This window comes from Geotrypetes seraphini, chromosome 2 (assembly GCF_902459505.1).
Source record: "Geotrypetes seraphini chromosome 2, aGeoSer1.1, whole genome shotgun sequence".
Lineage (NCBI taxonomy): Eukaryota > Metazoa > Chordata > Amphibia > Gymnophiona > Dermophiidae > Geotrypetes > Geotrypetes seraphini.
This window is the reverse complement of record NC_047085.1, coordinates 316346234-316373683: the sequence shown is the minus strand read 5'-3', so window position 1 is coordinate 316373683 and position 27450 is coordinate 316346234. Positions and strand designations below refer to the sequence as shown.

The window sequence follows — 27450 nt, the reverse complement described above, 5'->3', positions numbered from 1 at the left end:
CAAGGACTGATTACCGTATTTTCACGCAGATAACGCGCACCCGTGTATAACGCGCACACGGGTATAGTGCGCAGAAACCACGATATTATGTATAATAACTTTTGTATACCGCGCTCACGGGTATAACGCGCATGCTGCCCGACTGTCCTTTCGCCCGCCCCGACTCTCCTCTGGCCACCCCGACTCTCCTTTCGCCCTCCCCGACTCTCCGTGCGCTTGTCCCGACTCTCCGTTTTACCCGCCCCGCCCTCCCCCCCCCCCCCCGGCAGGACCACTCGCACCCCCACCCCGAAGGACCGCCGACTCCCCGACAATATCGGGCCAGAAGGGAGCCCAAACCCTCCTGGCCACAGCGACCCCCTACCCCCACCCCGCACTACATTACGGGCAGGAGGGATCCCAGGCCCTCCTGCCCTCGACGCAAACCCCCCTCCCTCCAACGACCACCCCCCCCAAGAACCTCCGACCGCCCCCCCAACCGACCCGCGACCCCCCTGGCCGACCCCCACGACACCCCCACCCCCCTTCCCCGTACCTTTGGTAGTTGGCCGGACAGACGGGAGCCAAACCCGCCTGTCCGGCAGGCAGCCAACGACGGAATGAGGCCGGATTGGCCCATCCGTCCCAAAGCTCCGCCTACTGGTGGGGCCTAAGGCGCGTGGGCCAATCAGAATAGGCCCTGGAGCCTTAGGTCCCACCTGGGGGCGCGGCCTGAGGCACATGATCGGGTTGGGCCCATGTGCCTCAGGCCGCGCCCCCCAGGTGGGACCTTAAGGCTCCAGGGCCTATTCTGATTGGCCCACGCGCCTTAGGCCCCACCAGTAGGCGGAGCTTTGGGACGGATGGGCCAATCCGGCCTCATTCCGTCGTTGCTGCCTGCCGGACAGGCGGGTTTGGCTCCCGTCTGTCCGGCCAACTACCAAAGGTACGGGGAAGGGGGGTGGGGGTGTCGTGGGGGTCGTCCAGGGGGGTCGCGGGTCGGCTGGGGGGGCGGTCGGAGGTTCTTGGGGGGGGGGCGGTCGTTGGAGGGAGGGGGGTTTGCGTCGAGGGCAGGAGGGCCTGGGATCCCTCCTGCCCGTAATGTAGTGCGGGGTGGGGGTAGGGGGTCGCCGTGGCCAGGAGGGTTTGGGCTCCCTCCTGGCCCGATATTGTCGGGGAGTCGGCCGGGCAAGAGGGCTTGGGCTCCCTCTTGCTCCGATCGCGGGTGTGGGTGGGAGCGCGTGCGAGCGGTCGTTCGGGGTGGGGGTGCGAGCGGTCCTGCTGGGGGGGGTGAATCGGGCGTCGGGCGGGGTGGGGAACTATGTAGAAAAACTTTTGTATACAGCGCTCACGCGTATAACGCGCGAGGGGTATGCACGGTAGGTAAAAACGCGTATAACACGCGCGTTATATGCGTGAAAATACGGTATATGATGGATTATTAGTAAGATAGTAACCGGTTTCACATTAAGCTTTTCTTTAAAATTTAATACCACTTTAAATATCTCCAACTTTAAAAGATTTCCATGGCCCCTATTATTGTGGTCTAAGAAAGGGATAAATAATATTTCTGTATTTGATTTTTGGTTTGATTGGTAAAATGGTTTCCTTCCTGTGTTACATGGAACAAGATTATTCTTGTGATTGATGTGAAAGTCTAATAAAGATAATTAAAAAAAAAAAAACAACACAGAATGGCCCTGCTACACTGGGGTGTGAAAATAAGTGGTAGAACTATGAGATCCGGACCATTGCCCCTCAAATTAAACCCTCTTTGCAACACAGTAGCTTTTTGCTACCAGCCTTTGTAGCCTCAGATTGTTCCAGTCACCCCATGGTCCCCCTGCCATGGAACTGCATAGACTGATGACACAGCAGGTCTTCTAACTGAGAAACAGAGAGGGAGACTGACATTCCAATTCTCACTCTTTGCAGGATGGTAAGGAAACCTGACTTGTGACTTGTTGCAAGTGTTTTCTACCGACATGCCTTGGAACTATTCTGCTGCTGGTTTGTGATTGAACTCTTTTATGATGTAACTGAGGAGCAATAGTGTAACAGGTTGCACCTTTAAAAGAAAGGCGGTTACACAGTATGCACTAGTGTAGAGTAGGGATGTATACAAGCAAATAAAATTTGTTTAGTTTTCCCCACACACACACAAATTTTCCCACTTTGGGGGAGGGGTTTGTCTTAGTTTCACACACTGATGAATTAAGGTGTGCCAAGTTGATTGGTTTGCATTAAATTAATGTAGCATGTGTGATGAGATTTTTAATGCACATCCTTACATCTTTTGTTTTTTTAAATATTATCTTGTTTTAATCTATTTTTCCCCTTTATTCTTATTTTTGTACAACGCTTAGTATTTGATAGGCGTTTAATCAAATTTTTAAATAAACTTGGAAACTTGGAAGTATAGCTGTGGCTCTTGCTCGGCATTAGAAAATAAATATTTGTGTATATGTTTACAGAGAGAGCCTTCCTTCAGTACAGAGTTTAAAATAAGAAACATAGAAATGTGATACCAGATAAAGGCTAAATGGACCATCCAGTCTGCCCATCCACTGCAAACCACTATCTCCTCCTCTCCCTAAAAGATCTCACGTGTTGGTCTCACACTTTCTTGGCTGTACCACTTCTACCGGGAGCCTATTCCATGCCTCTACCATCCTTTCTCTAAAAAAGTATTTTCTTAGATTACTCCTGAGCCTATCACCTTTTAACTTCATCTTATGCCCTCTCGTTCCGGAGCTTCCTTTCAAATAAAAGAGACTTGACTCGTGTATTTATGCCAAGTGGGTATTTAAACATCCCTATCATATCTCCCCAAAGTATACATATTGAGATCTTTAAGTCTGTCCTCATACACCTTATGACAAAGACCAGATTAAAATATGTGAAGCCCCATTTTGCATTGTTCCAGCTAGATCTCTCTCAGAATTGGGACATCTGGGTCAAGATGTGCACAATTGTATGAGCAATTTACAAAAATCTCTCTGAATACAGCTTGTTTATTCTTTCTTAAAATACATAGAGGAATAAGAGGAAATACATGTGTAAACTTCAGCACATACAGCGAAAGAACCTTTTTTTGTACTTAGAAACATGTTCCCAAAGAGAGCAACATCACCTGGGGTTATGAATTTGAGAATTTTTGATTTTACAGCCTATGCAAGGGTTGGGTGTTGGACTGAAACTTCTGTGTTCATCTAGAGAACCAGCGCAAAAGACATTAAAACTGACTTTTCCTGAGGAGTAATATTACACAAGTAATCAAGTATTTTATTTATTCTTGTTAATATGGACAAAATTATATAGTCAACTGATCTTTGATCTGACAAGTGTTATCCTGTGATTAGCCAAATAAAGATCTTGGACACTTCAGTCAATCAAAACAAGTTATTGCAGGACTTTAGGTTAGGCCAAGCCTTATTCCTTTTTGTTTTCCTGTTCTTTCGATACCTGGGCTGGGTTTGATGGATGGGCTTGTCCTGCTTGATGCTTATTGCTTGTATTTGATCATTTTTGCATTTCTGCTGTTGAGTTTGTACTTTGTATGGTTGTGACTTTTTCACTGTCAATAAAAATATGTTTAAAAAAAAAAGAAGAAATAAAGCGTATACCAAAAGTTATGTCTGATTGCTTGCCTTGGCTTGCTGATGAGATCCAAATGAAAAACTGCAAAATAAAACTAATGGAAAAACTCATGTTGGCAGAGATCATGTGCTTTTAGGTGACATTTTTGCTTGTAGTTATTAGATTAAGCAAATCTCACTGTAGTCCAGGCTTTTGTCTTTCACTTCATGCTATGGAACCTTCGACCCTGATGCTGCTTCATTTTGTATGACTGTCATGGTGCTTATCCACATTTGTTTGCTTTTTGCAGCATGCTTTGCTGGCAATGAAATTTATTATGGCATTTGTCATTCCCGACCACCCCTATGAGATCCGGATGAAATTAGCTAGGATGGAGTTCGAGTCACTGGAAGCTCTCAAACAAAAACAGGTAAGGAACGGGCATTCTCTTCAACTCACTTTCTACTGCTAGAAACAGAAAGAAATTCTGTTGTCTGCAATATTCAGCTGATCTCTCTATGAAGGCATTTTATTTTCTCTCCATATATGCAGCTGGACCTGAGAGAAGACTGGTAAGGAGTATCTTAGAGGCATGTGCTTTTCGGAGCATTTTTTTTTTTTCCCCCCCAGCGTTTTTCATTATTTTACCATTTTTTGATTATAGTTTCTGCATGTTTTCCACCGAGCCACGTATATACTTTGTGGGGAGGAAGACCTGTCTGCTGTTATGTTTCTACAGTTTCCTTTAGTAACTGCAGAAAATGTGAGGCATTTCAGAATGAAAACTTTGCCTTTATCAGAACTCCTATGATCACCCAGCAGACCATGTTTGATAACAGCTTGTGGTTTTGTTATCTGTTTGGGATCTAGGCGTGTAGCTAGAAGAGTGGTAGTTGAAAATGTTTCCTGTGAAACCATGGAGGCATCAGAGCCTTAAGGGCTTCTGCATGTCTTTCCTTGCCACGGTGTTTGTCATAAGTGTGAAGAGAAAAATTCTGCAAAAATTCACATGGCGGTGCAGAGTGTTTTAGTGATCACCAACTAGGCAGATCCTGCCCTGGTTTTTACCGCATTGCATGCAGGGATTCATAATCCTGCTTTTATTAGGGTGTATCAGAGCTGCAGGCTCATGCATAGAGTAGGGGTACAAGTATTAGAACTGTCTTTCCTGCCTAGTGGAGCAGAAGCATAGCTCAGTGGTTAGTGGAGGGGACTGAGAACCAGGAGAACTGAGTTCACTTCCCACTGCAGCTCCTTGTGACTCTGAGCAGTCACTTAATGCTCCATTGCTCCAGGTACAAAAATAAGTACCTGTATATAACATGGAAACCGCTTTGATTGTAACCACCGAAAGGCGGTATGTCAAATTCCATCCCTTTAAACCAGTGGTCTCAAACATGTGGCCCGGGGGCCACATGCGGCCCGCCAGTTACTATTTTGAGGCCCTCGGTATGTTTGTCATAATCACAAAAGTAAAATAAAACAGTTTCTTGATCATATGTCTCTTTAGCTATAAATGACAATATTATTATTATTAAGACTTGGCCAAAAGGAAAGATTTATAAACTATGAAGAGTTTTACCTCATGCAAAATTGTCATTTCTTTAATAAGACATTAACTATTTTTTCTGCGGCCCTCCAAGTACCTGCAAATCCAAAATGTGGCCCTGCAAAGGGTTTGAGTTTGAGACCACTGCTTTAAATAGAGCCAGCTGGTTACAGCTATGCATGATTTGAGTCTGTTAGTGCTACTGCTGGTCTTTTTAAATAAAATATCTTCTAAGCTATAACAATCACAACTCTTTTTTTAAAAAAAAATCAAAATCTAGCAACCACAACATGTCTTCTGTGAAAACATTCTGAGCTGGAGCAAAATTACAGACTCTAGATTGCTATCCTGCAGGTAGCTCTGTGCTTTTGAAAGAACCGAACCCTGAAAGGCTGCCTTGGTCTGTTCACACAGGCACAGCCTGTGAGTGTGTGTAACCCTTCCAGCATAAGAAAGCAAACATGGGGCTTAGAATCTAGACTGATGCTTTGATGTGCTCTTAGAATGGTTTTAGAGTGAAATTGCTCAGAGCTGATCACTTCTTTCTAAATTCTTCATCTGAGCTTAAAAAGAGCAAGCTTCCAGGCTCTGGTTTTTTGCCAGTCTTTTGCACGCTGTGTTTTCGTGTTCTGAGCTATTAAAAGTAGGTCATTCACTGAAGCCTGAGGCAGAGTAGAATATGGCCACCTTTGGTTTAGCAGCACCTTGTAATTTATTTATTGAATTTGGTTTCTAGCCCATTCTCCCCCGCGAGCTTGTTGTATTTAGAAAATAAAACAATATATTCAACTGAACTTGATCTATACAGAGGATCTGGTTCTAATATACATTTTTCCTTCATTGTTACTTAAAAGTAATATACATTTCCTTCAGTGTTCCTCATAAAGCAATAGGCAAGGGATTAGGTGAAGAGGTAAGTTTGTATTGCTTTCCTAAAGTAATATTCTCCCTTCCTTGATAATGCACGGAGCAGCTATGTGCATAGGCTCTAATGTGCAGGTTATTATTTTTTACTCACATTCTGAGTCATATGAATATAAACAGAAAAGAAAAACATGTCCAATTTTGTCTTATGTTCTTTTACTGGACATATAACAGGTCTTGTTAGTTTTAACTACCACTTGCTCTATGTGTAACAACTGCAATCTCTGTTAGATCTTCCTCTAAGCTGAGGTGCTTTTCGGCCCCTCCAGCGCAAGAGACTCGTGTGCCAGTCTCTTTTCTGATGGGGCCATTGGGGATCTCTCACATTAGCACTGAGATATGAGCAGGCTCTGGTTTGGAAAAGGGGGGCAGAATGTGTCTGCTGTGTGGGGATTCGATTTGTTCTGTGAAATACTGTTTCCTGTGCAGTAAAAAGTATTTTTGAAGATTAAAAAAAAAAAGTACAACACTGAAATTTTATTCTTATTGGTTACATTGAAGATTTGGTTGTTTTTTTTTAAATCCGGCATTAAAATTATTAAAATAAGTCAATAATTAATTTAATTAAGTCAATAATTAATTTAATTTATAATAAGTCATTTAATTTAATTTAATTTAAAATAAGTCAATAATTAATTTAATTTAATATTAAAATAAGTCAATAATTAATTTTTTTAAATCTGGCATTAAAATTATTAAAATAAGTCAATATTCAGTACTGGCTGGTTAATAGCGGCCAAATATAGGCCTGCTATTTACGTTGTCCCATTTGGCTGCTAAACTTAGCCAGTCAGTGCTGAATATTGCCAGGTATCACACAATATAGCCATTTAACTTTTAACCGCTAACTTTGAATATTCAGTGGTTAGCTGGTTAAGTGTTATCTAACTGGTCAGTAGCCATTCCTGGCCGGATAAATAGCTTTGAATATTGAGGGGAGTGTGTCTAAATTATTTAGCATTCAGATGTCTAGGGGTGCACATATGGATTTGTCCAAACAGCTTAAGAATTGGTGTGCCCGCTTACGCCAGCTATTGACCTGCCACAAGCAGGCACATCTAACTTTTGGTGCACCACTGTGGCTTTGTGCTAATATTCTATAATGGCTTAGGAATGCCCTTCAGCTGTTAAAGAACTGGCACTGGACATGCCCCTATTGTGGTACCTTAATTAAGAACATAAGAATTACCATACTGGGACAGACCATCAAGCCCAGTATCCTGTTTCCAAAAGTGGCCAACCCAGATCCTAAGTACCTAGCTAGATTCCAAGTAATAAAACAGATTTATGAGCCACCAATTTATAGAAATGCCAGCTGAGTTCCAATGAATAATCTCTGCATTCCCTTGTAAAGACCTGGAGAGAAGCTGAAATTTTGCAGAGGATCTGATGGGTGTGTCTGTCCTTGAAATCCTGTAAAATAACACAAAACAAAGATAGTAGTCAGAATTTTGGAGAGGGTGGGAAGGGATGGAGCAGCATTGATAAAGCCAGGCAACACTCATGTTGGCATTTGCTGTTCTTGTTAGTAGCGCGTTGGCTTTTAATTGGTACATTCCTGCTCATTTAAACAGGGAGTTGTCAGTATTATAAACTGGCCCATGTATTACTTTGAACCTCATCTACAAATTTGTTTTAATTTTTTTTTGACCTGAGTTACAGAAGATCCTAATGCAGTTTTGAAATACTTTTATGAATGAGCTGCCCTTGCTACTTTTTAGTTTATCAGGTTATCTAGAGTGACTTTGAACAGATTTGGAACTGGAGAAATTGATGAGCAAAATCTTAATGATATTTATGCCATTCAAATCTGTACAGAAAATAAGAGTGCAGGAAAGGCGTTTGGTGTATTATGGTAGTTTGTTACCTTTACAGAAAAAGAGTGCACACAGTACCGCTGCCTGAGAGGCATAGGAAGGACACAGAAATTAGTAAGTTTGGTGGTGATGGTATGTTTTATGTTGAAGTGGTTCATTTGTGGAACTTCTCTTCTTATAGGATTATTGTACCACGAAGGGCTATTTGAAATTTTGGAAAATGCTAAAGGCTATTTTATTTCCAGATGCCTTTAAATAGTCAGTAACGCTTAGGATAGTTGGGGCATCCTTGATACAGCGCACGGCGAAACATGTCGGATGAGAGACAGACAGACGGGGGACCAGGAAGAGAGACAGAAAGAAAGACAGAGGGCAGGGAGAGAGACAAACAGAAAGAAAGACAGACAGACACTGGGAGGGAGAGAGATGAAAGAAATAAAGATAGTGGGAGGGAGAGAGACAGAAAGAATGACAGACAGCTAGCAGCCAAGGAGAGAGACAAAAATAAAGAAGAAAGCGGTCAGGGAGAGAGAGAGAGAAAGAAAGAAAGAAAGACAGCGGCCAAGGAGAGAGAGAGAGACAGAAAGAAAGAAAGACAGGCAGCGGCCAAGGAGAGAGAGAGAAAGAAAGAAAGCGCTACTGCTGGACAGGGGGAGCAGGCAAGGGGTGATGGTATACAGTCGAGGAGAAAGAGAGACAGAAAGACTGAAAGAAAGCAGCCAAGGAGAGAGAGAGAGAGAGAAAGAAAGAAAGACAGACAGACACATCTATTTTGGCACCCATTAATGTAACGGGCTTAAAGACTAGTTCTTAAATATATGTGAAATGTTTACAATTAGAAATTTCTAATATGGGGAGAAGTTACCGTTAATAAAATTTAAAATACTTTATAGTAAGTATTTAAAATAAGTATTGGACCAGTGACGATTTGATACGTCAAGCTCTAGGGCTATGAGAGTATTCGAGCCCTGAGTGGTATCGCTGAGGTCCTGGTAAATCCTTGCGGTATGAGCTCTTCATTATATGACTGTATTTAAATAGTCATCAGCAGATTTGATCTTACCATTAAGCTGGCACTTATTGTGATTACACATTTGGTTATTGTTTATTTTTAGATTTATTACTTGGTTTTACTTTATTATGAATGTTATATTGTAAACTTCCCAGTGCATGGAATAGTGGGGTCTAGAAACTATAGAAAGAAATAAAATCTGATGACTTTTCAATTGGCTAATACGGTACAGTAGAGCTAACATCCATTTATTTATAAATTTATTTAAAACACATTTCTCTACTGATTAAAAAACATTTGAAGCTGCTTACAAGGAAAACCTTTATAAGAAATGAAATAATAAATGATACAAAAACATTTCATAAAACAGATACTGTATATCAAGGCCATTAATTCAACGCTTCTGTAAACAAAAAGACGTTCAGCTGTTTCCAAAACAGACGTGTATCAGTTTCAGCTCTCACTCTGGGAGGTAGATGTTGCACTAACAAGGAGAAAGGAGCAGTAAAAGCCATTCACGGAGTTACAGTCATTCTTGGAATAATTAATAAATTGTCTAACTGAGATCATAATGGCTGACAGAGAAGATAAGATTCCAGTAACATTTTTAAATAACCTGGAGCACTGAAAAAGTCACATGGGCTGCTGCTAAGATTCATGATAGAATCAAATTCTGTCGCAAATCTTGCACTGCAAAATACTGTGACATACTCAAAATAATGAGTATTCAAATTTATACTGTACAAAATTGAGGTCTTAATTTGCTACACATTATTTTGCGCTGATTGGTTCAGGCACTGACAGGAACACTAACATGAAAAAAACCAGGAATGCCACTGACCCTGGTGGCCCAAATTATTTCCCCTGTCTCTCCAGTGGACCCTGACAGAGACCTGGATTGACCCCAATTATAATTGGCCCTGGTGGTACAGTGCACCCCGACTCCTCAGACCCCAAACCTAGACAAAACCCTAGTAGTCCAGTTGGATGCTGGGTTAGAAACCCCTCCCTAAACCAGAATGTTCCCTGGTGGCTTAGGATAGCCCTGGTTCACCCCCCAACCCAGCCCAACATACTTTTGCTAGAAGGGAGGAGGGAATAGGCATCCTTCCCTCCTCTCTTCTGGGCAGCATTATCCAAAATGGCATTGCCCAACCCCATCAGTGAATTCTGAGATGCACTGGGTGGGGCACAACTACCAAACAAGGGAGACCACCAGGGAACATTCTGGTTTGAGGTGGGGGAGGGGTTCTGTCCCAGCCCGGGGTCCCACTGGACCACACCAGGGTTTTGTCTAGGTTTGGGGGGTGGGTCAGTGTCCACTGGATCACTGGTGCTTTTGAAGAGGTCAGGGTCCACTAGATCACTAGGAAAGTTTTTTTTAAGGGTGGTGGAGGGGTAGCATGGGAAGTCCATTTGGGTCAGGGTGGTCCATATTGTATTTGTTCTCCTTTCTAATTTCTTGTAAACCATGCCGAGCTCTACTGTTATAGAGAAGATGCGGTATATAAGCCTAAGGTTTAGTTTAGTTTCATTAGACACCCGTTTTCTCAACCAACCCTTCTAATGCTGCCCTGAAACTAGAAGTGTTTTTTCTGGCAATAAACGGACATGAGAATTTTTTTTTTAAGCATGCCATGGGGGATTGAAGTGACAATATTTAAATGCATTTAAATATGGTCTGCACTAATGGTTTCAGTACCCAAACTAAAACCATTAGAGCAGGGGTGTCCAACCCACGGCCCAGCAAGGAGTTTTGTGCGGCCCAGCTTGAGAGCGATACCACCCCCGGGTGTTTACCTTCTGGCCGAAGTTTGTGCTCCCTCCCTCTCGAGTCCCAACACAACCTTCTCCCTCCCTTCTGTGCCTCCCTTCAGTGGGTGTTTACCTTCTGGCTGGCTCCCTTGTTGCAGTCGTTTTTCTGTTCAAAGCCAAGGGCGGCGGCTTTTCGTTTGATCTGTGACTGTCTCGGAAGCGTTCCCTCTGACGTCACTGCCCACGGTTTTGATCAGAAAAACCACTTCAGCAAGGGAGCTGGCCAGACGGTAAACACCCACGAGAGGGAGGGAGGGAGAAGGTCATGTTGGGACTCGAGAGGGAGGGAGAACAAACTTCAGACAAATGATGGAATGAAGGAGGGAAGGGGCATGAACTTGAGACACAGAATGAAGGAGGGAGGGGAGCATGAGCCATAGGATGGAAGAATGGAGGGAGTGAGAGAGTGAATAGAAAGGGAGAATTGGGTGTCTGAGAGGGAAAAAGAGATGATGCACATGGGGAGATGAAAAAGAGGAGAACTGTTGGGCATAGGGAGGGAGAGAGAATTACTGGACATGGTGGTGGGAGAAGAGTGAGGTAGAGATGCATGGGGAAGAGAGAGATGAGAGGGAGTAATGTTGGATGTGGTGGTGTAGGGCAGAGGAGTAGGGTGGGTTTTCAGTCTGCTTTTAAACAAGGCAAGGAAAGGGGTTTGGCGGACAAACTAGGGTAATTTATTCCAGGCATAGGAGGAAGCTAGATGAAAGGAACGAAGTCTGGAATTGGCAGTGGAGGAGAAGTGTACAGCCAAGAATGGCCTATCTGAGGAATGGAGTTCTCTGGGAGGTGTATAAGAAAAGAGAAGAGATATTGAGGGGCAGTAGAATGAACACACTAGTAGGTCAGCAATAGGAGCTTGAACTGTATGTGATGGCAGATTGGGAGCCAGTGAAGTGATTTAAGGAGAGGGGTGACATGAGTGTAGTGAAGTTGGTAGAAGAGTCTTGCAGCAGAGTTTTGCACAGATTGCAAGGGGGAGGGTTACTTATATCCCAAAGTTTTCTGAGATCTATACTTGTTTTCAGGATAGGAAAAGCCAGTGTAAAAATATCTGAAAAATTGACAGTGGTGAAATAGGAAGCACTGTATAGTTACAAGGGACTTAGATGTGTATAATCATATTAGTCTTACCACGTGACCTGGAACACCATATCAAGAAATTCAATTCTGCATCAATTTTGGCCATGAGGGCCATTTAATTTATCTATAATAATAAAACCCTAGAGCGCGCATGCGCTGTCGAAAGTCCGTGAGTCCTGGTGGTGTGCGGTGTGCTTCTGTGCCAGTCCTCACGGCGCCTGCGCTAGCTGGAGGCGCGTGTGCCAGCGACTCCTCCCTCCCGCTACTGGTCCTCTTCAAAGCGGCCTGCTGAGGTTCGCCAGCCGCTGTAGCAAACCTTGCAGGCCGCTCTCCAAAGGATTGGTGAAGAAAATTATAAGAAGGCGAAGGCAGGACAGAAGCTGCAATCGGCAGTGGCTGCTGCTACTCCTCCAGCCGCCTAGCTCCTCTCCGCCGGCCCCGGCCGGCAGCCTCCTCTGCCCCGTCCTCTCTGCTCTGGTGGCCCGCGCAGGAGAAGGAGCGGATGATGCAAGGGGGTTGAAAAAGCGAAAGGTGGGAAGGGGAAAGGGAGGGGGAGGAAGTCTAAAATGAAAAAAAAAACCCAAAAACAACTTTATACAGGACGAGGAGTCTCTAGCACCCGTTAATGTAACGGGCTTAAAGACTAGTACCGTATTTTCACGCATATAACGCGCGCGTTATACGCGTTTTTACCTACCGCGCATACCCCTCGCGCGTTATACAAAATTTTTTTTACATAGTTCCCACCCCGCCCGACGCCCGATTCACCCCCCCCAGCAGGACCCGCTTCGCACCCCCACCCCGAACGACCGCGTCGCACGCGCTCCCACCCGCACCCGCATCCACGATCGGAGCAAGAGGGAGCCCAAGCCCTCTTGCCCGGCCGACTCCCCAACTCCCCGACAATATCGGGCCAGGAGGGAGCCCAAACCCTCCTGGCCACGGCGACCCCCTACCCCCCACCCCGCACTACATTACGGGCAGGAGGGATCCCAGGCCCTCCTGCCCTCGACGCAAACCCCCCTCCTCCAACGACCGCCCCCCCCCAAGAACCTCCGACCGCCCCCCCCGCCGACCCGCGACCCCCCTGGCCGACCCCCACGACACCCCCCCCCCCCCTTCCCCGTACCTTTGGTAGTTGGCCGGACAGACGGGAGCCAAACCCGCCTGTCCGGCAGGCAGCCAACGACGGAATGAGGCCGGATTGGCCCATCCGTCCCAAAGCTCCGCCTACTGGTGGGGCCTAAGGCGCGTGGGCCAATCAGAATAGGCCCTGGAGCCTTAGGTCCCACCTGGGGGCGCGGCCTGAGGCACATGGGCCCAACCCGACCACACGGAGAGTCGGGGCAGTGCACGGAAAGTCAGGGCGGGTGAACGGAGAGTCGGGACAGCGCACGGAGAGTCGGGGCAGTGCACGGAAAGTCAGGGCGGGTGAACGGAGAGTTGGGACAGCGCACGGAGAGGCGGGGCAGTGCACGGAAAGTCAGGGAGGGTGAACGGAGAGTCGGGACAGCGCACGGAGAGGCGGGGCAGTGCACGGAAAGTCAGGGAGGGTTAACGGAGAGTCGGGACAGCGCACGGAGAGTCGGGGCAGTGCGCGGAAAGTCAGGGAGGGTGAACGGAGAGTCGGGACAGCGCACGGAGAGTCGGGGAGGGCGAAAGGAGAGTCGGGGTGGCCAGAGGAGAGTCGGGGCGGGCGAAAGGACAGTCGGGCTGCATGCGCGGTATACCCGTGAGCGCGGTATACAAAAGTTTTTGTACATAAAATTGTGGTTTCTGCGCGCTATACCCGTGTGCGCATTTTACACGGGTGCGCGTTATCTGCGTGAAAATACGGTAGTACATAAAGAGGAAGCAGAACAAAAAAAAAAACGGTCAATAAAAATAAGATTATAATATCAGGGGGTCAAGATGGTGTCAAAGAATGGACTTGTGTGCAGAGCTCTCTCCCCGATAGGGGTTTACCGAGATGGTGCAGCTCCCCTTGGTGGGGGGGGGTTAGCTATGGGGAAGTGGAAAAGGGTTTCCTGGCCTGTTATATCTGGTTTTAAAGGAGACATTACTTAAAAATAAAAAAAGTAAAAAATATCAAAAACAATTTTAAATGGACACTGTGGAGAGGAACTCAAAAAAGCAGTAATACTTACCCTGACAGAGCGATCCTCCACATGTGCCACTGACAGCTGCTTCATCATCCCTGCTCTGATGAGAGTCGCCTCTGAAGAGGTTCACCTTAGCTGTTATAGAAGTGAATGGGAGAACCAGCCTTACGCTGTCAGTGGCGCATGTGGAAGATCGCTCGGTCGAAGGAAGTATTACTGCTTTTTTGGGTTCCTCTCCACAGTATCCCTTTAATGAAGGTTTATTATTAGATATGTACATAGTCTATATTAGTAATTGCAAATTTAGGGCCTGTTTGGCATTTTTTTTGCTCATCAGCTATCGTTAGAGTTTGTGTAGCACCAGACAAATTTTTTTCTTCCAATGCAGCTCAGAGAAGCCAAAAGGTTGGACACCCCTGCATTAAAGCATCAGCATCAGCATTAGGTTTTGAGCATCAGCCAATGAGAGGTATAAAATACAGTCAATTTTTAAATTTAATACGTTGTTCTATTGGCCACCATATAAAGACCAAAGAATTGATGTGATATCTTAAATGGCAGAGTGAGTCAAACAACCTGGCCGCCTCAAGAGCCAAAGCTTGTAAAATGCAGCCTTAACTACAGTTTGCAATTGACACTTAAACCATAAATGTTAATCAATTTGTTTTCCAAAGTTCTGAACAACTCGTAGCAATGCTAATTCATTATTATTCAGCTGTATTGTGGAAAGAGATAGTTGACCCTGGTTTCTTAATCCAAAGGGTAATGAGCCATGCACACTATTACAGTGAAAAGTGAAACAAACTGCTTACAGAATGCAAGCCTTAAAGTGACCTTGAATTAAAAGGTATGGGAATACCGTAGAACAGAAACTCTGTCTGATTCTCTCAGTGTAATGTCATCAGTCAGTAGGGAGGTGTTGTCTTCTCATGCCCATTGCAATGCATTTTTGCTATGCAATAACTCAATCGGATCAAGAGTTTATGTATTGCCTTTTTAGTCCATGTATAAAAAACAATGAAATAATTACATCATTGGCAGCTGCAGGTATAAGCAAAATAGCAGTCTTGTGAGCTCAACTTGACAGTCTCTATCTGGCATAGGGTTCCCAGAAAGATACGCTGTCTGTGAAAATGAGACCTGCCCTTTTATGTGTGGCATACCTAAGAATTTCAGGTCATGTTTCTTGGGTAAAATCACATATCTTGCCCACTGGACCTCAACTTCTCAGCAAAGTAGCATACATATATATTACATCATAAACACTTTGAATAGAATAAATAGTCATATACTAATTATAATCACATGATGAAAAATAAAAAAAGAGAAAAAGATGGAAATACAGACTCTGTTAACTTAGTCCACATTAGGAAGGACAAAAAATCCACAGTAGCCAAGGAAGATGGTCAAAGAAAATTAATCAAATGAAACTAGCAATTTGAGTGATAGCTAATTCAAATGGCACAACTACATAAGAACAAAAGAATAGCATTACTGGGTCAAACCAATGGTCCATCAAGCCCAGTAGCCCATTCTCACGGTGGCCAATCCAAGTCATTAGTACCTGGCCAAAACCCAAGGTGTAGCAACATTCCATGCTACCAATACACGGCAAGCAGTGGCTTCCCCCATGTCTTTCTCAATAACAGATTATGGACTTTTCCTCCAGGAACTTGTCCAAACCTTTCTTAAAACCAGCTTTGCTATCCGCTCTTACCACATCCTCTGGCAACGCATTCCAGAGCTTAACTATTCTCTGAATGAAAAAATTTCCTCCAATTGGTTTTTAAAGTATTTCCCTGTAACTTCATTGAGTGTCCCCTAGTCTTTGTAATTTTAGACGGAGTGAAAAATCGATCCACTTGTACCCGTTCTACTCCACTCAGGATTTTGTAGACTTCAATTATATCTCCCCTCAGCCGTCTCTTTTCCAAGCTGAAGAGCCCTAGCCGTTTTAGTCTTTCCTCATACAAGAGGAGTTTCATCCCCTTTATCATCTTGGTTGCTCTTCTTTGAATCTTCTCTAGTGCTGCTGTATCTTTCTTGAGATAAGGAGACCAGAATTGAATGCAGTACTCCAGATGAGGTCGCACCATGGAGCGATACAGGGGCATTATAACATTCTTAGTCTTGTTAACCATCCCTTTTTAAATAATTCTTAGCATCCTGTTTGCTTTTTTGGCCACCGCCACACATTGGGCATAAGATTTCATCGTATTGTCTATGATGACACTCAGATTCTATTCTTGGGTGTTAATCCCAAGGTGGACTCTAGCATCCAGTAACTGTGATTCAGGTTATTATTCCCAATGTGCATCACTTTGCATTTGTCCACATTAAATTTCATCTGCCACTTGGACGCCCAGCCTTCCAATTTCCTAAGGTCCGCCTGCAATTTTTCACAATCCGCATGCATTTTAACAACTATACGGGGTAACTCATTCTCCATTACCAGCAAAACCTTTATCTTCTAAGAAAAATTGCAGTTCAGAAGATTCCTAAAAAATACATGTGTGAATATGAAACAAACACATTTACAAGGGTATCTCAATTAAAATCTAGCTCCCAAATCAATAGCATATAGTTGAAGGCTAAGGAATGGCTTTCCTCTGGACTGTGTAGATCTAACCAAATCAGGACATATAGAAACTTTCCCACTAAAAAAATTCAGATCTCTAGTTCTAAAATAGCCTCATTAAAACATCATTATTTTGGTGTAATACAAAAGTCACCAAGGTAGTCCTTACAGTCACCTCTTTAGTAGATTTTTCAAGGATATCAGCAGGGGCATAGCGAGGATAAGAGGCACCTGAGGTGGTGGTACCCCCCTGCGCTCTCTTATCCATCCCCCCATTCCTTCTGCACCAACCCTTCCGTACCCCCATGCCACCCTTGTGCCCTCCCTTCCCATCCCTGTACCTCTTTAAATCTTTGCCAGCATGAGCAGTTTCTCCTGTTGTTTACATTGCTGTTGGCTTCCCTCTGATGTCACTTCCTGGCCACGTGACCCAGAAGTGATTTCAGAGGGAACCAGGCTGCGCTAGCAGCAGGCTAGAGTAGCTGCTTGCGATGGTGAAGATTTTAAAGAGGTATGGGGGGCAGGGAAGGGAGGGTGCGAGTGTGGCATTGGGGGTGAAGAGGAGCCTGTGCTCCCACCAAGATGGTGCCCAGGGAGGTCTAATCCCCTCGCCCCCCACTTACTACACCACTGGATACCAGTCAAGTCTAAACTATTTGAAAAGATATCTATAACAGACATTTCTCTTTTCAGAGTAGACTGTTTCTCTGAACTGGGAAGATAATAAATCCAATACAATGGAGAGAAACCTTCAGTGTATTTGAATACCTCTTTCAAATATTATAAAATAATTCTTTAGGTGTTGATGCCATTAACTGAGGATCACACCGCAATGTCACCAAGCTTATTTCTGTTCCTCCTACACTTCTCTGCCTTTCTCATGTGCCCTGTAGAATGCCCACTCTGTCTCCCACAAGCTCACCTACATCCATAACCTCTCAACCTGCTTGCATTAACTGAGACCTGGATCTGCCTTGAAGACTGTGCTTCAGCTGCCGCCCTGTGTCATGGAGGCTATCTTTTCTCACATACACCTCGCACAGTTGGTTGTGGAGGTGGTGTTGGGCTGTTATTTTTGCCATCTTGTAGATTTCAGCCCTTTTTCTACCTCATTCTCACTGTTTTTCTTTCAAAGTCTATGCCATCCATCTATTTGTCATTTTTAATGTGGTTTTTGTAAGAATCTAGGCCTCAGAGTCTGCCTTCGTACCTTTTTGAGATAGGGAAAAGGGAAGGTATATTGACCATTCTGCAACTTCCTCATCTACTGACAAACTTGAGGAGGTTCTTGTACTGAGCTCGGGCATGATATTTGCTGCCTTGTTGGCTGTACTATCCACTAATAGATGTATGATTAAAACAGGAGTGTAACCCCTGGATATAAATATGGGGGCCACACTGGATACAAGTTTGGAGGAAGCAAGTCAAGCTTATAAAAAAAGACTGTTCAAACTGCTGTCTTGCCTGGTTCAACTGCCCTACTCTACTAGCTCTATATTGATATGCCAGGGGGGAGGGGGAGTTATTTTACTTATTTAGTCTGCACACACCATATAGTTCACCATTCTGTATCCTCAAAACTAATACTCTTAGTATTACCGTGTTGCCCCGAAAATAAGACCTACCCCCAAAATAAGCCCTGGTCCCCGGAAGCCTAACATGAATGTCCCTGGATTCGCTGGCAGCAACGCTTCCCCCCACCGCCCCTGCCCCTGTCATGCAGCTGAACCCCCACTGACCTTCCCATCTTTCTCTCCCGTCCAAACCCCTCCGACCGCAAGACCTACAAAGAGCAATGTCGGTTGCACTCTAAACAGGCTGCTTTGCAGCCTTCTCCCGCCAGGGCATTCCCTCTGCTACATCATTGATGATGCGGTGCACGGAAGGCCCCGGCAAAAGAAGGCCACAAAGCAGCCTGTTTAGAGTGCTGCCGACGCTGCTTTTTTGAGGGATGTATATAGGTCTTGCAGTTGGCGGGGTTCAGAAGGAGGGAGAGATGGAAGGATGGGAAGGTCAACGGGGCTTGAGCTGCACGGAAGGGGCAGGGGGGGCCTGCTCAAGGGTTCTGCTGCATGGAAGGGAGGGATTGAAGCTGTGTAAGGGTTCTGCTGCACGAGGGATGGAAGGGAGGGAGGGATAGAAAGATGCTGTGCACAGTGCAAGGGTTCTGCTGCACACGGGGATGGGAGAGAGGGAGGGATAGAAAGATGCTGCAGAGGGAAGGCACAAGGGGATGGGTGAGAGGGGAGAAAAGTTGCTGCACATGTGGAGGAGAGAAAGGAAAGTGGGTGAAGAAGAGGAAGGGAGATATGATCATGTACATGAAAAAAATAAGACCTACTCCGAATATAAGCCATAGTGTATTTTTTGGGCCCAAAATTATATTATATTACATTCGTGATTTCTATTCTGCCATTACCTTGTGGTTCAAGACGGATTACATAAGAATTGTTGTTTATATTGCTAAGTACATAGGTGGATTACCTTAGAATAGGAAATACAAAGGGTTAGTTTGAACATGGTATTAGGAAATACAGAGGGTTAGTTTGAGCGTTTTAGGTTTGCTGAGGAGTAGATAGTATTGTAGGTGAAGCTTGGGAATGGATCTGGATGTGTTATATAGGTTTTATGTATTTTTTGAAGAGTAGTGTTTTTGTTTCTCTTAAGGTTTTGTAATCTGTGGTCAAAGACAGCAGATTGGTGAGTTGTCTGTCCAGTTTTGCAGCTCTGATGGCCTGTAGGTTGTCATACAGTTTTCTTTTTTTTTTTTATTATTTATTTATAAAATTTTACAATATTTCCAAGCATATACATCTTGTACAGTAAAGTGAGATCAAACAACATATTAAGCTAAAATTCCATAATTAATATTACTACAAGGAAATACTAATCTAGCTGATCTCACACTAGTCCTCAATATTATTGGATCCATAATTAAAGAGTAGAACATATATAATTCAAATTAATTAAATAAGAAAAATCCTTATCTGACTAAAGTGCAGGGAACTAACTTTCCATGGACGTTGTTATGTTGTTATTCCTTTTTCTAGACGTTTCATTGAGAGAAAACTAATCAGTTGAGATGGCTCTGTGAATATATACTTCAATGATGAATATCTAACTACACATTTACATGGATATCTCAAAAAGAAAATACCCCCTAATTGAGTCACTCCAGGTTTTAGAATTAAAAATTCTTTCCTTCTTTTCTGAGTCTCTCTAGAGACATCAGGAAAAATCTGAATATGTTGCCCCAGGAAGTCTTTGGATCTATTTTTAAAGAAAAGTTTTAATATCCAATCTTTATCTGGAGCCAAAGCAACAGACAACAAGAGAGTAGCTGGAACAGCCAGTTCTCTATCTGATTGTTCCAGTATTACCGAAATGTCCAATGACCTCTCCCGGAGTTCCTCAATTTTTTCTTCTTCTTTGGATTGGGGCTTAGCAGGTAGGTAATACACTCTTGTAAGAGGAGGCAAAGAGTTTTCAGGAATTTCCAAAATTTCCATAAAATATCTTTTCACCATTTCTCTTGGAGAAGTTGACAGGATTCTTGGAAAATTTATAAATCTCAAGTTATTTATTCGACCATTATTCTCCTGCACTTCCAACTTCTTCCTGAGTAATATATTATCTTTAACCAACATATCTTGATTTTGTTTCAGTAGGATTAGCTCCTTATTTGTATTTTGTGTCTCAGTTTTAAATTGTAACATGTCCTGCTTTAAAACTTTTATTTCTTCCTTTTGTTCTTTTAGTTCTTTATCCAAACTTTTTATTTGAGGATTTAAGGAATTCCCTAGATTCACTACCAAGTCCCATAATGCTTCAAGTGTGACTGTAGGAGGTTTTGTAGGTGAGAAAAGTTGTAATGGTGTAGTATCTAAATGTTCTGAAATTAGCTTTACCTCAGTGACGTCTTGTATTCCTCTAACCTCTGTTGTCCCGGTCGCAAGTCCCGTTGTCATATTCAGCAAGCCCTCCATACTAGCCTCTGTGGACAAAGAAGTAACCACCTCCTCAGGTGGATTCTGGTCCCGTGGGGAGCTGGCAGCTTGCGGCGTCGGTTGGAGGGGTGGCGTCCTAACGTCGGGGCTAAGAGTGACATCATGCTCAGGGGAACCCACCACACTACTCTCCGGGGGTATCCCCAACGAGCTAGCACCCGACCCTTCTTGTTCCCGTTGTAGACGTCGGAGAAAATCATCAATAGTAACCACTGGGGTTAAGGGTCGCCGGGAGGCTCCTCCGGTGTTCCTTCCTCGTCTTTTCGGCATTGTTAGAGAAAGAAAGAAAGAAGAATTTCAACGCTAACCTCACTGCAGCAGACAAGGAGTAAACATCTTAGATCCAATAATAGGGAGCAGGATCCGATCCGGATCTATATACCCCAAATGAAATTGCCCACTACCGGCTCCCGGACTCCACGTGACTCCTAAGGGGCTCCCAAGGGGCCTTGCGTGCCCCTTAGGGCACGCCCCTTCGGCCGCGCGGCTGCGGTCGCTTTTAATGCTGTCGGAGACGGACCCAGTGACGTCAGGGGTACGTCTCTGTAAGTGCCTGTATGCACCGCCAATCAAGAGAAGGAAAGCCGCCGCTGTACAGTCCGGGACCAGCAATGGGACACCCCACAAACTCTCCTCCAGTCCGGTAAGCTGCTCCCAGTGTGGCTACAGCAGCGGGTGCTTTTAATGCTGTCGGAGACGGACCCAGTGACGTCAGGGGTCCGTCTCTGTAAGTGCCTGTATGCACCGCCAATCAAGAGAAGGAAAGCCGCCGCTGTACAGTCCGGGACCAGCAACGGGACACCCCACAAACTCTCCTCCAGTCCGGTAAGCTGCTCCCAGTGTGGCTACAGCAGCGGGTGCTTTTAATGCTGTCGGAGATGGACCCAGTGACGTCAGGGGTCCGTCTCTGTAAGTGCCTTTATGCACCGCCAATCAAGAGAAGGAAAGCCGCCGCTGTACACTCCGGGACCAGCAACGGGACACCCCACAAACTCTCCTCCAGTCCGGTAAGCTGCTCCCCGTCATACAGTTTTCTTCGTTTGACATTTTTGGTTGGTGGGTGTGTGAATAGTGTGTGGTTCTCCTGTGTCTGGTTGAGGTGGATTGAATTAGTCAGTTGTTCCAGTAGGTTGGGCTGCCTCCGTTTATAGCTTTAAATAGTAGGCAATAGAATTTGAAGTGTATTCTTGCCTGTATTGGGAGCCAGTGTGAGTCGTGGATTGCCTCTGTGATGTGGTCGTATTTTTTCAGTGAATAGATGAGTCTTAGGGCTGTATTTTATATTGTTTGTAGTTGTTTTATCATGGTCGCTGGGTAGGGGAGGTATAGTATGTTGCAGTAGTCCATTAGGCCAAGGGTTAGAGATTGTACCAAAAGTTAGAATTGTCTACTGTCGAAAAATTTTCAAACTTGTCTTAGATTTCTCAAAGTAGCGAATGATGTTTTTATTATTTTGTTGATTTGTGGTTGCATGGTACAATTTCTGTCAATCAGTACTCCAAGGAGTTTTAGTGTGGGTTGAGTGGGGTATGAGATCAAGTTTATTACTAAGTTTGTTAAGGTTGGGGTTTTGCTGTTTTCTAGGAGGATGAAATTTGTTTTGTCAGGATTAAGTTTTAGTTTGTGTTCTGTCATCCATGTTGCTACAGTTTCGAGTGTTCTGTGTATCGTGCCTATCATGGTGGACGTTGGATGGTCGAAGGGGAGGAGAATGGTGATGTTATCTGCATAGCTGTAAGAGGTTAGGCCATGTTTGTCTAGGCAGGAGCTGAGGGAGGCAATGTATAAGTTGAAGAGTGTGGGCGACAGAGGTGATCCTTGGGGTACTCCGCAGGGGTTGGACCATGGTTCTGATTTTTCTTTGTTTGTTTTAACCCTGTAAGTTCTGGATTGTAGGAAGCCTTTAAACCATGATAGTACTTTGCCTGAGATTCCTATGGAGTCTAGTGTTTGTATGAGGATGTCATGATCTACCAGGTCGAAGGCTGCTGAGAGGTCTGGTTGTATGATCAGCATTTTCTTGCCTGTGCTGAGGTGTTGTCTAGCTGTGTCCATGAGTGTTCCTAGTAGGGTCTCAGTGATGTAGTTGGTTCGAAAACCAGATTGTGTGGGGTGGAGTAAGTTGTGGTTTTCTAGGTATATAGTTAGGGCTTTAACTACGAGGCCTTCCATTAGCTTCACATACAATGGGATAGACGCTATGGGTCTGTAGTTGGATGGGGTCTTTTAGTATTGGAGTTATGATGATTTCACTGAGATCTTGTGGGAAAAGGCTGTCTGTGAGTAAAGTTTGTATCCATTGTAGGAGCATGGTGCGGAATAGTGTACTGGAAGTTTTCAATAGGTATGGGGGGCAGTGGTTAAGATCACAGGTTGTGTGGCTGTATCTATTATATAGTTTGTTGAAGTCTGACCAACAAAGTGGGACTATGTTCTGTCTGCTGCAACTGATTCTTTCTCTGTGGGGGGAATTTGGGATCTTTTCTAGGTGAGTAGGAGTTCCATTGAACATGGTTCTGATAGTTGCTATCTTGTTTTTGAAGAATGTGACTAGGAGGGTGGCTGAAGTGGGGGGAGTTGCTATTGGTTAGATAGGGTGTGGTATCTGTGAGATCTTTTAGTATCTGGAATAGGTTTTTTTGTGTCTTGGGATCCTTCTCCTATTTGTTTTGTGTAGTATCTTTCTTTTTTTCTTTCAGTTTTTGTTTTTATTTTTGGTTCAGTATTCTCCATTCTGTTTTTGTAGATTCTTGGCTACTTTTGCTCCATTTTCTTTCTAGTTGTCTGCATTGCCTTTTGAGTAGGAGTAGTTCGCTGTCAAACCATTTGTCTGATTTTCTATGGATTCTGGTTTTGGGTTGTTCTGGGGCTAGCTCATCCAGTGTTGCTGTACTTAGAAGGCTCCATTGTGAGATGAAGTTTTTGGGAGTGTATCTGCTTTAGTCCAGAATATGGTAGGGCTGATGTATTTACGTGAGTTGTAAGTTATTTTTTGAGTAGTTGGTGTGCTTTTGTCATTGGTCCAGTTGATTTCGAAGGAGTAAGTATAGTGATCTGACCAGAGGGAACGGTTCCATTTTCTGTTTGATGTTTGGATTTCTGGTTTTCTGGGTTGTTGGGACATGTAGGCTGCGATGTTGAATTGGTATCCTTTTTCATGTGTGGTTTTAGGGTCTAATATTTTGTATGTTAGGGCCTCGAAGTATGATAGTAAGGTTTCTACTTGTTTGCAGGATTGGTTTTCGAGGTGGAGGTTGAGGTCTCCTAGGATATAAAATCTTCAAATATTGGTTTTGCTGTGTTCCAGTTACCTGGGTTATGTAGCAGAGCATTCATGTTAGTGTTCCTTTAAGTGGTGTGCTTGAAAGTTGACAGGCTAGTAAATCCATGTATGGGTTGGTTGTTTTGTCTTATATTTTTAGGTTTATGGTGTTTCTGGCTATGATGGCAATTCCTTCTCCTCTCTTATTTTCTCTGCAGACTAAATTAATATAAGACAGTGTACGAAGCATTTATTGTATAAAATATGTTAGGGCTGACTCGATGGCTAAGTAGTTCTGTAGTCCATTTCAATCACTTGTTTGGCTGTAGGATCCAGTGGAGGCAGCATTCACAGGCCGTGGAGGGAGAAGGTCATGGTCATTACTGAAAGGTTTTGCCTGGTAAACCAGGTTTGGGATTCCTGAATGAACCCTAGGGCCTGTTTTACAAAGCCGCGGTAACGGCCCCGAAGCCCATAGAGATTTAAAGGGCTTCGGGGCTGTTGCAACATGGCAGCCACTAGTGCGGCTTTGTAAAACAGGCCCCTAGTGTATGGTGCATGGCTCCTAGACCAAGAGTATTACTACAATGATCAGACTTGGTTTGAGATAAAAAAATAAATAAAAGAAAAATCTCTGAGGAGCTGTAATTGAAAGCATCTGGACCCCAAATCCCAACCTTACTGAAATTGCCCTCCCCTCCACAGGTACTCGCAATGTCTCACTTGTACTCATGCCTGAAAGCAAAGCAACACATAGGGGGGTTTATTTAAAAAACCTCACTACTGCTTTATAACACTGAGCATGCACCTAGATCAGGTGCAAAGTTTGAGATTACAAGAATATCTGTGGCGTATTTCCCTTTGAAAATGTGGTTTCAACAGGCCTGCAAGCAATGAAAATATTATTTAAATGTATCCCTATAACTGCACAGTTTAATTCTGTGTGGTTGAAGCTATTAAATGGCTGGAGAAGTGCCAGATGGAAAGATGTCAGCTTGCTACAGCATTTTGCTCTTAATAAGACATTGTGCTTACCAGATCACATTAGATATTCATCAATATAGAACCAGCTAATCAAATTAAACAATCCCTCTTTTTGCCTGGGGGTATTTTTAAGCTTTACATTTAATAAGGATCTTAAAATATGGAAGCAAAAATGAACAATATACTGGAAAGAAATACAATGACCCATGACAAAATAATACAGGAAATATTCTAAACTTTTTATCCGAGTAAAGTAACAGTAGAAATAAAATAGATCAGCATTTTTATCATTCTCAATTTGAGAAAAAACAAAAGAAAATCAAATTAAAGAAGTGGTTATATAACTCAAACAGAAAATAATTTTTAAAAATGGCAAAGCAGTAGACATGTCTGTATACATGTACTTAATGTGGTTACAGTTTATAACAAACAACCCCCCCCCCCCCACATACACACACAAACACACTTCTCCTAGGTCAGGGGTGTCAGAGTCCCTCCTCGAGGGCTGCAATCCAGTCGGATTTTCAGGATTTCCCCAATGAATATGCGTGAGATCTGTTAGCATACAATGAAAGCAGGGCATGCAAATACCAGATCTCATGCAGATTCATGGGGAAATCCTGAAAACCCGACTGGATTGCGGCCCTCGAGGAGGGACTTTGACACCCTTGTCCTAGGTAAAACCATAAAGAGATGTTCTTCAAGTAGACTGTAACTGATTTTGAAGAAAGCTTAGGACAAGTGCATAGGATCTCTAAGGAAGAGGGAAAGGGATAGTAAATGTCATAGATGAGCAGACCGGATAGGCCAAGTGGCCTTTATCTGCCTTCATTTTTCTGTGTTTCTAAGTGGGAGATCTTCAGTGGCTAGGTTATATCTTTTTGAAACTTAATTATATGTTTGTCGGGATAGCAAAGTAGAAAATGGAGTACCAGTAGGCAATGCTATTGGGCATTGTGCCCAGTGGCATAGTAATGGGGGGGGGGGGACCATCCCAGGCACCATCTTGGTGGAGGCGCCTGCACCTGTCTGCTACACCATGCTTGCGCCCTCCCTTTCCACCCCTACCTCTTTAAATCTTCATAAGCAACTTTTCCAGCCTGCTGCTTGTGCCAACATAGCTTCCCTCTGAAATCGCTTCCAGGTCGTGGGGCCAGGAAGTGACATCAGAGGGAAAGCCAACGCCAGCGTGCGCAGCAGGCCGGAGAAGCTGCTCACGCTGGCGAAGATTTAAAGAGGTACAGGGGGCAAGGGAGGGCACAAATGTGGCAGGGAAGGAGCGGAAGCAAAGAGGAAGGCGAGGAGGCATGCCTTCGCACCAGGCGCCTCCTACCCTTGCTACGCCACTGGTTGTACCAACTGTGTGTGTTTTTGTTCTTTCACTGTAGAAATATGAGGAAAGGACTGATTAAGTGTCCAGTCCAAATCAGGCTTAAGAATGGAGGAGACTAGCACAGTAACCATGGAAACTTCAGCCTCAGCAGGGAGATTGAAGTTTCCTGTACAGGCTCTTCAGAGATGACTGCACCATATGGGAGTCATCTTCACTCATTCTCCTATTTTCTTTGTGATAAATAGTAAACTTTGAAGCTGACACCAGGGCATCCAACAGATATCTTGGCATCTTCATAAGGTATTTCAATCCCTGCAATTGACATATTTCCAAAAGCTCAAGAACATTAAATTCAGACACTTACTGATAATTTTGAGTTTTTAAGTGTTGCATTTCAGAATCTGATCTTTGTTAATAAAAGCAGAATTGATGCCCTGATTCTCTAACACAGCGTATCGCAAATTACGAGCCATAGCGAGATTCTGGGTGTTCCACGAGAGGCAGTCAGCTGGTGTCGGTGCCTCTCCTCCTCTCCAAACCTCTCCCACTGGCCTAATAATTTCAGGGTTAGCAACCTCAGAGATCTGTCTAGAAGGCCTCCGTGCATTTGCAGATGTCGATGTGATGATGTCACACATGCGCTTGACATCATTGCATGGACCTCTGTGCATGTCGGGAGGCCCTGTAGATGCAGCCCCGAGTTTAGTGTGCCGGGCTTGAAAATGTTTGTGAGACACTGCTCTAACACTTTGAACTCCAGAACGTCCAGTTTATTTGCATGATCCATATGTGTAGCATCATACAACTCTAATTGAGATTACACTTCTTTCAAAGAAAAGGAAAATTCATTGAAATGTTTAAAGAGATATTGCTTCAAAGATTACAATTCAGGCCATATAAAATCTAGAGCTATCACCTTAGGCTTTATCAGAACCCTCACCCATTTGCCCCCACTGCAGAGATTGTTTCCATCTGCTGGACTTCACCATAGACCACAGGCTATTTCTTCACCAGGATCCTATGTGAATGCAAATGCCCTGCAACACCAACTGCAGAGGTCCCTACAATTTTATTGGGCCCAAACAAGGAGAGCTGATTGAGCATCCACACCACCTCAGAGACTTTGTCCTAAAGCTGACAATTTGGATAATACAATAGTGCATTGAATGATAAAATAACATGTGATATATAAAGAATCCACACAAGGTTCTGGTTTGTTAGATTATAACATCATTCTGTTTAGGGTGTTTTGACAGCTAATTGAGTATAAGTGTCAAGTTTGGCTGACATAGGTTTCATTATATATTTTATACATCTGTAGTAGTTGAATATATTTCCACTGTATCTATTTGAAACATCTTTTCAGTAGAAATAATGTGAAAAAAAATTACTCGTTTTTTTTTTTTATATTCTTTATTCATTTTTA

The 27450-nt window shown here is 43.9% G+C and overlaps 1 protein-coding gene across 4 annotated transcripts in view; it reads left to right on the top strand.

Annotated features, from left to right (window-relative positions):
* Positions 1–27450, top strand: part of ANO10 (anoctamin 10) — a 392133-nt gene that overhangs the window by 258751 nt on the left and 105932 nt on the right. Inside the window, exons 12-14 of one of the 4 annotated variants that reach the window (XM_033930081.1) lie at positions 3869–3988; positions 4111–4130; positions 14249–14291. In XM_033930081.1, the coding sequence (XP_033785972.1) occupies positions 3869–3988; positions 4111–4130; positions 14249–14285 (177 nt within the window). In that variant the 3' untranslated portion in view covers positions 14286–14291. Of the gene's footprint in view, positions 1–3868; positions 3989–4110; positions 4131–8029; positions 8107–14248; positions 14292–27450 lie in introns of those variants that run through there. The other 3 variants (XM_033930080.1, XM_033930083.1, XM_033930082.1) reach the window with 3 other exon arrangements.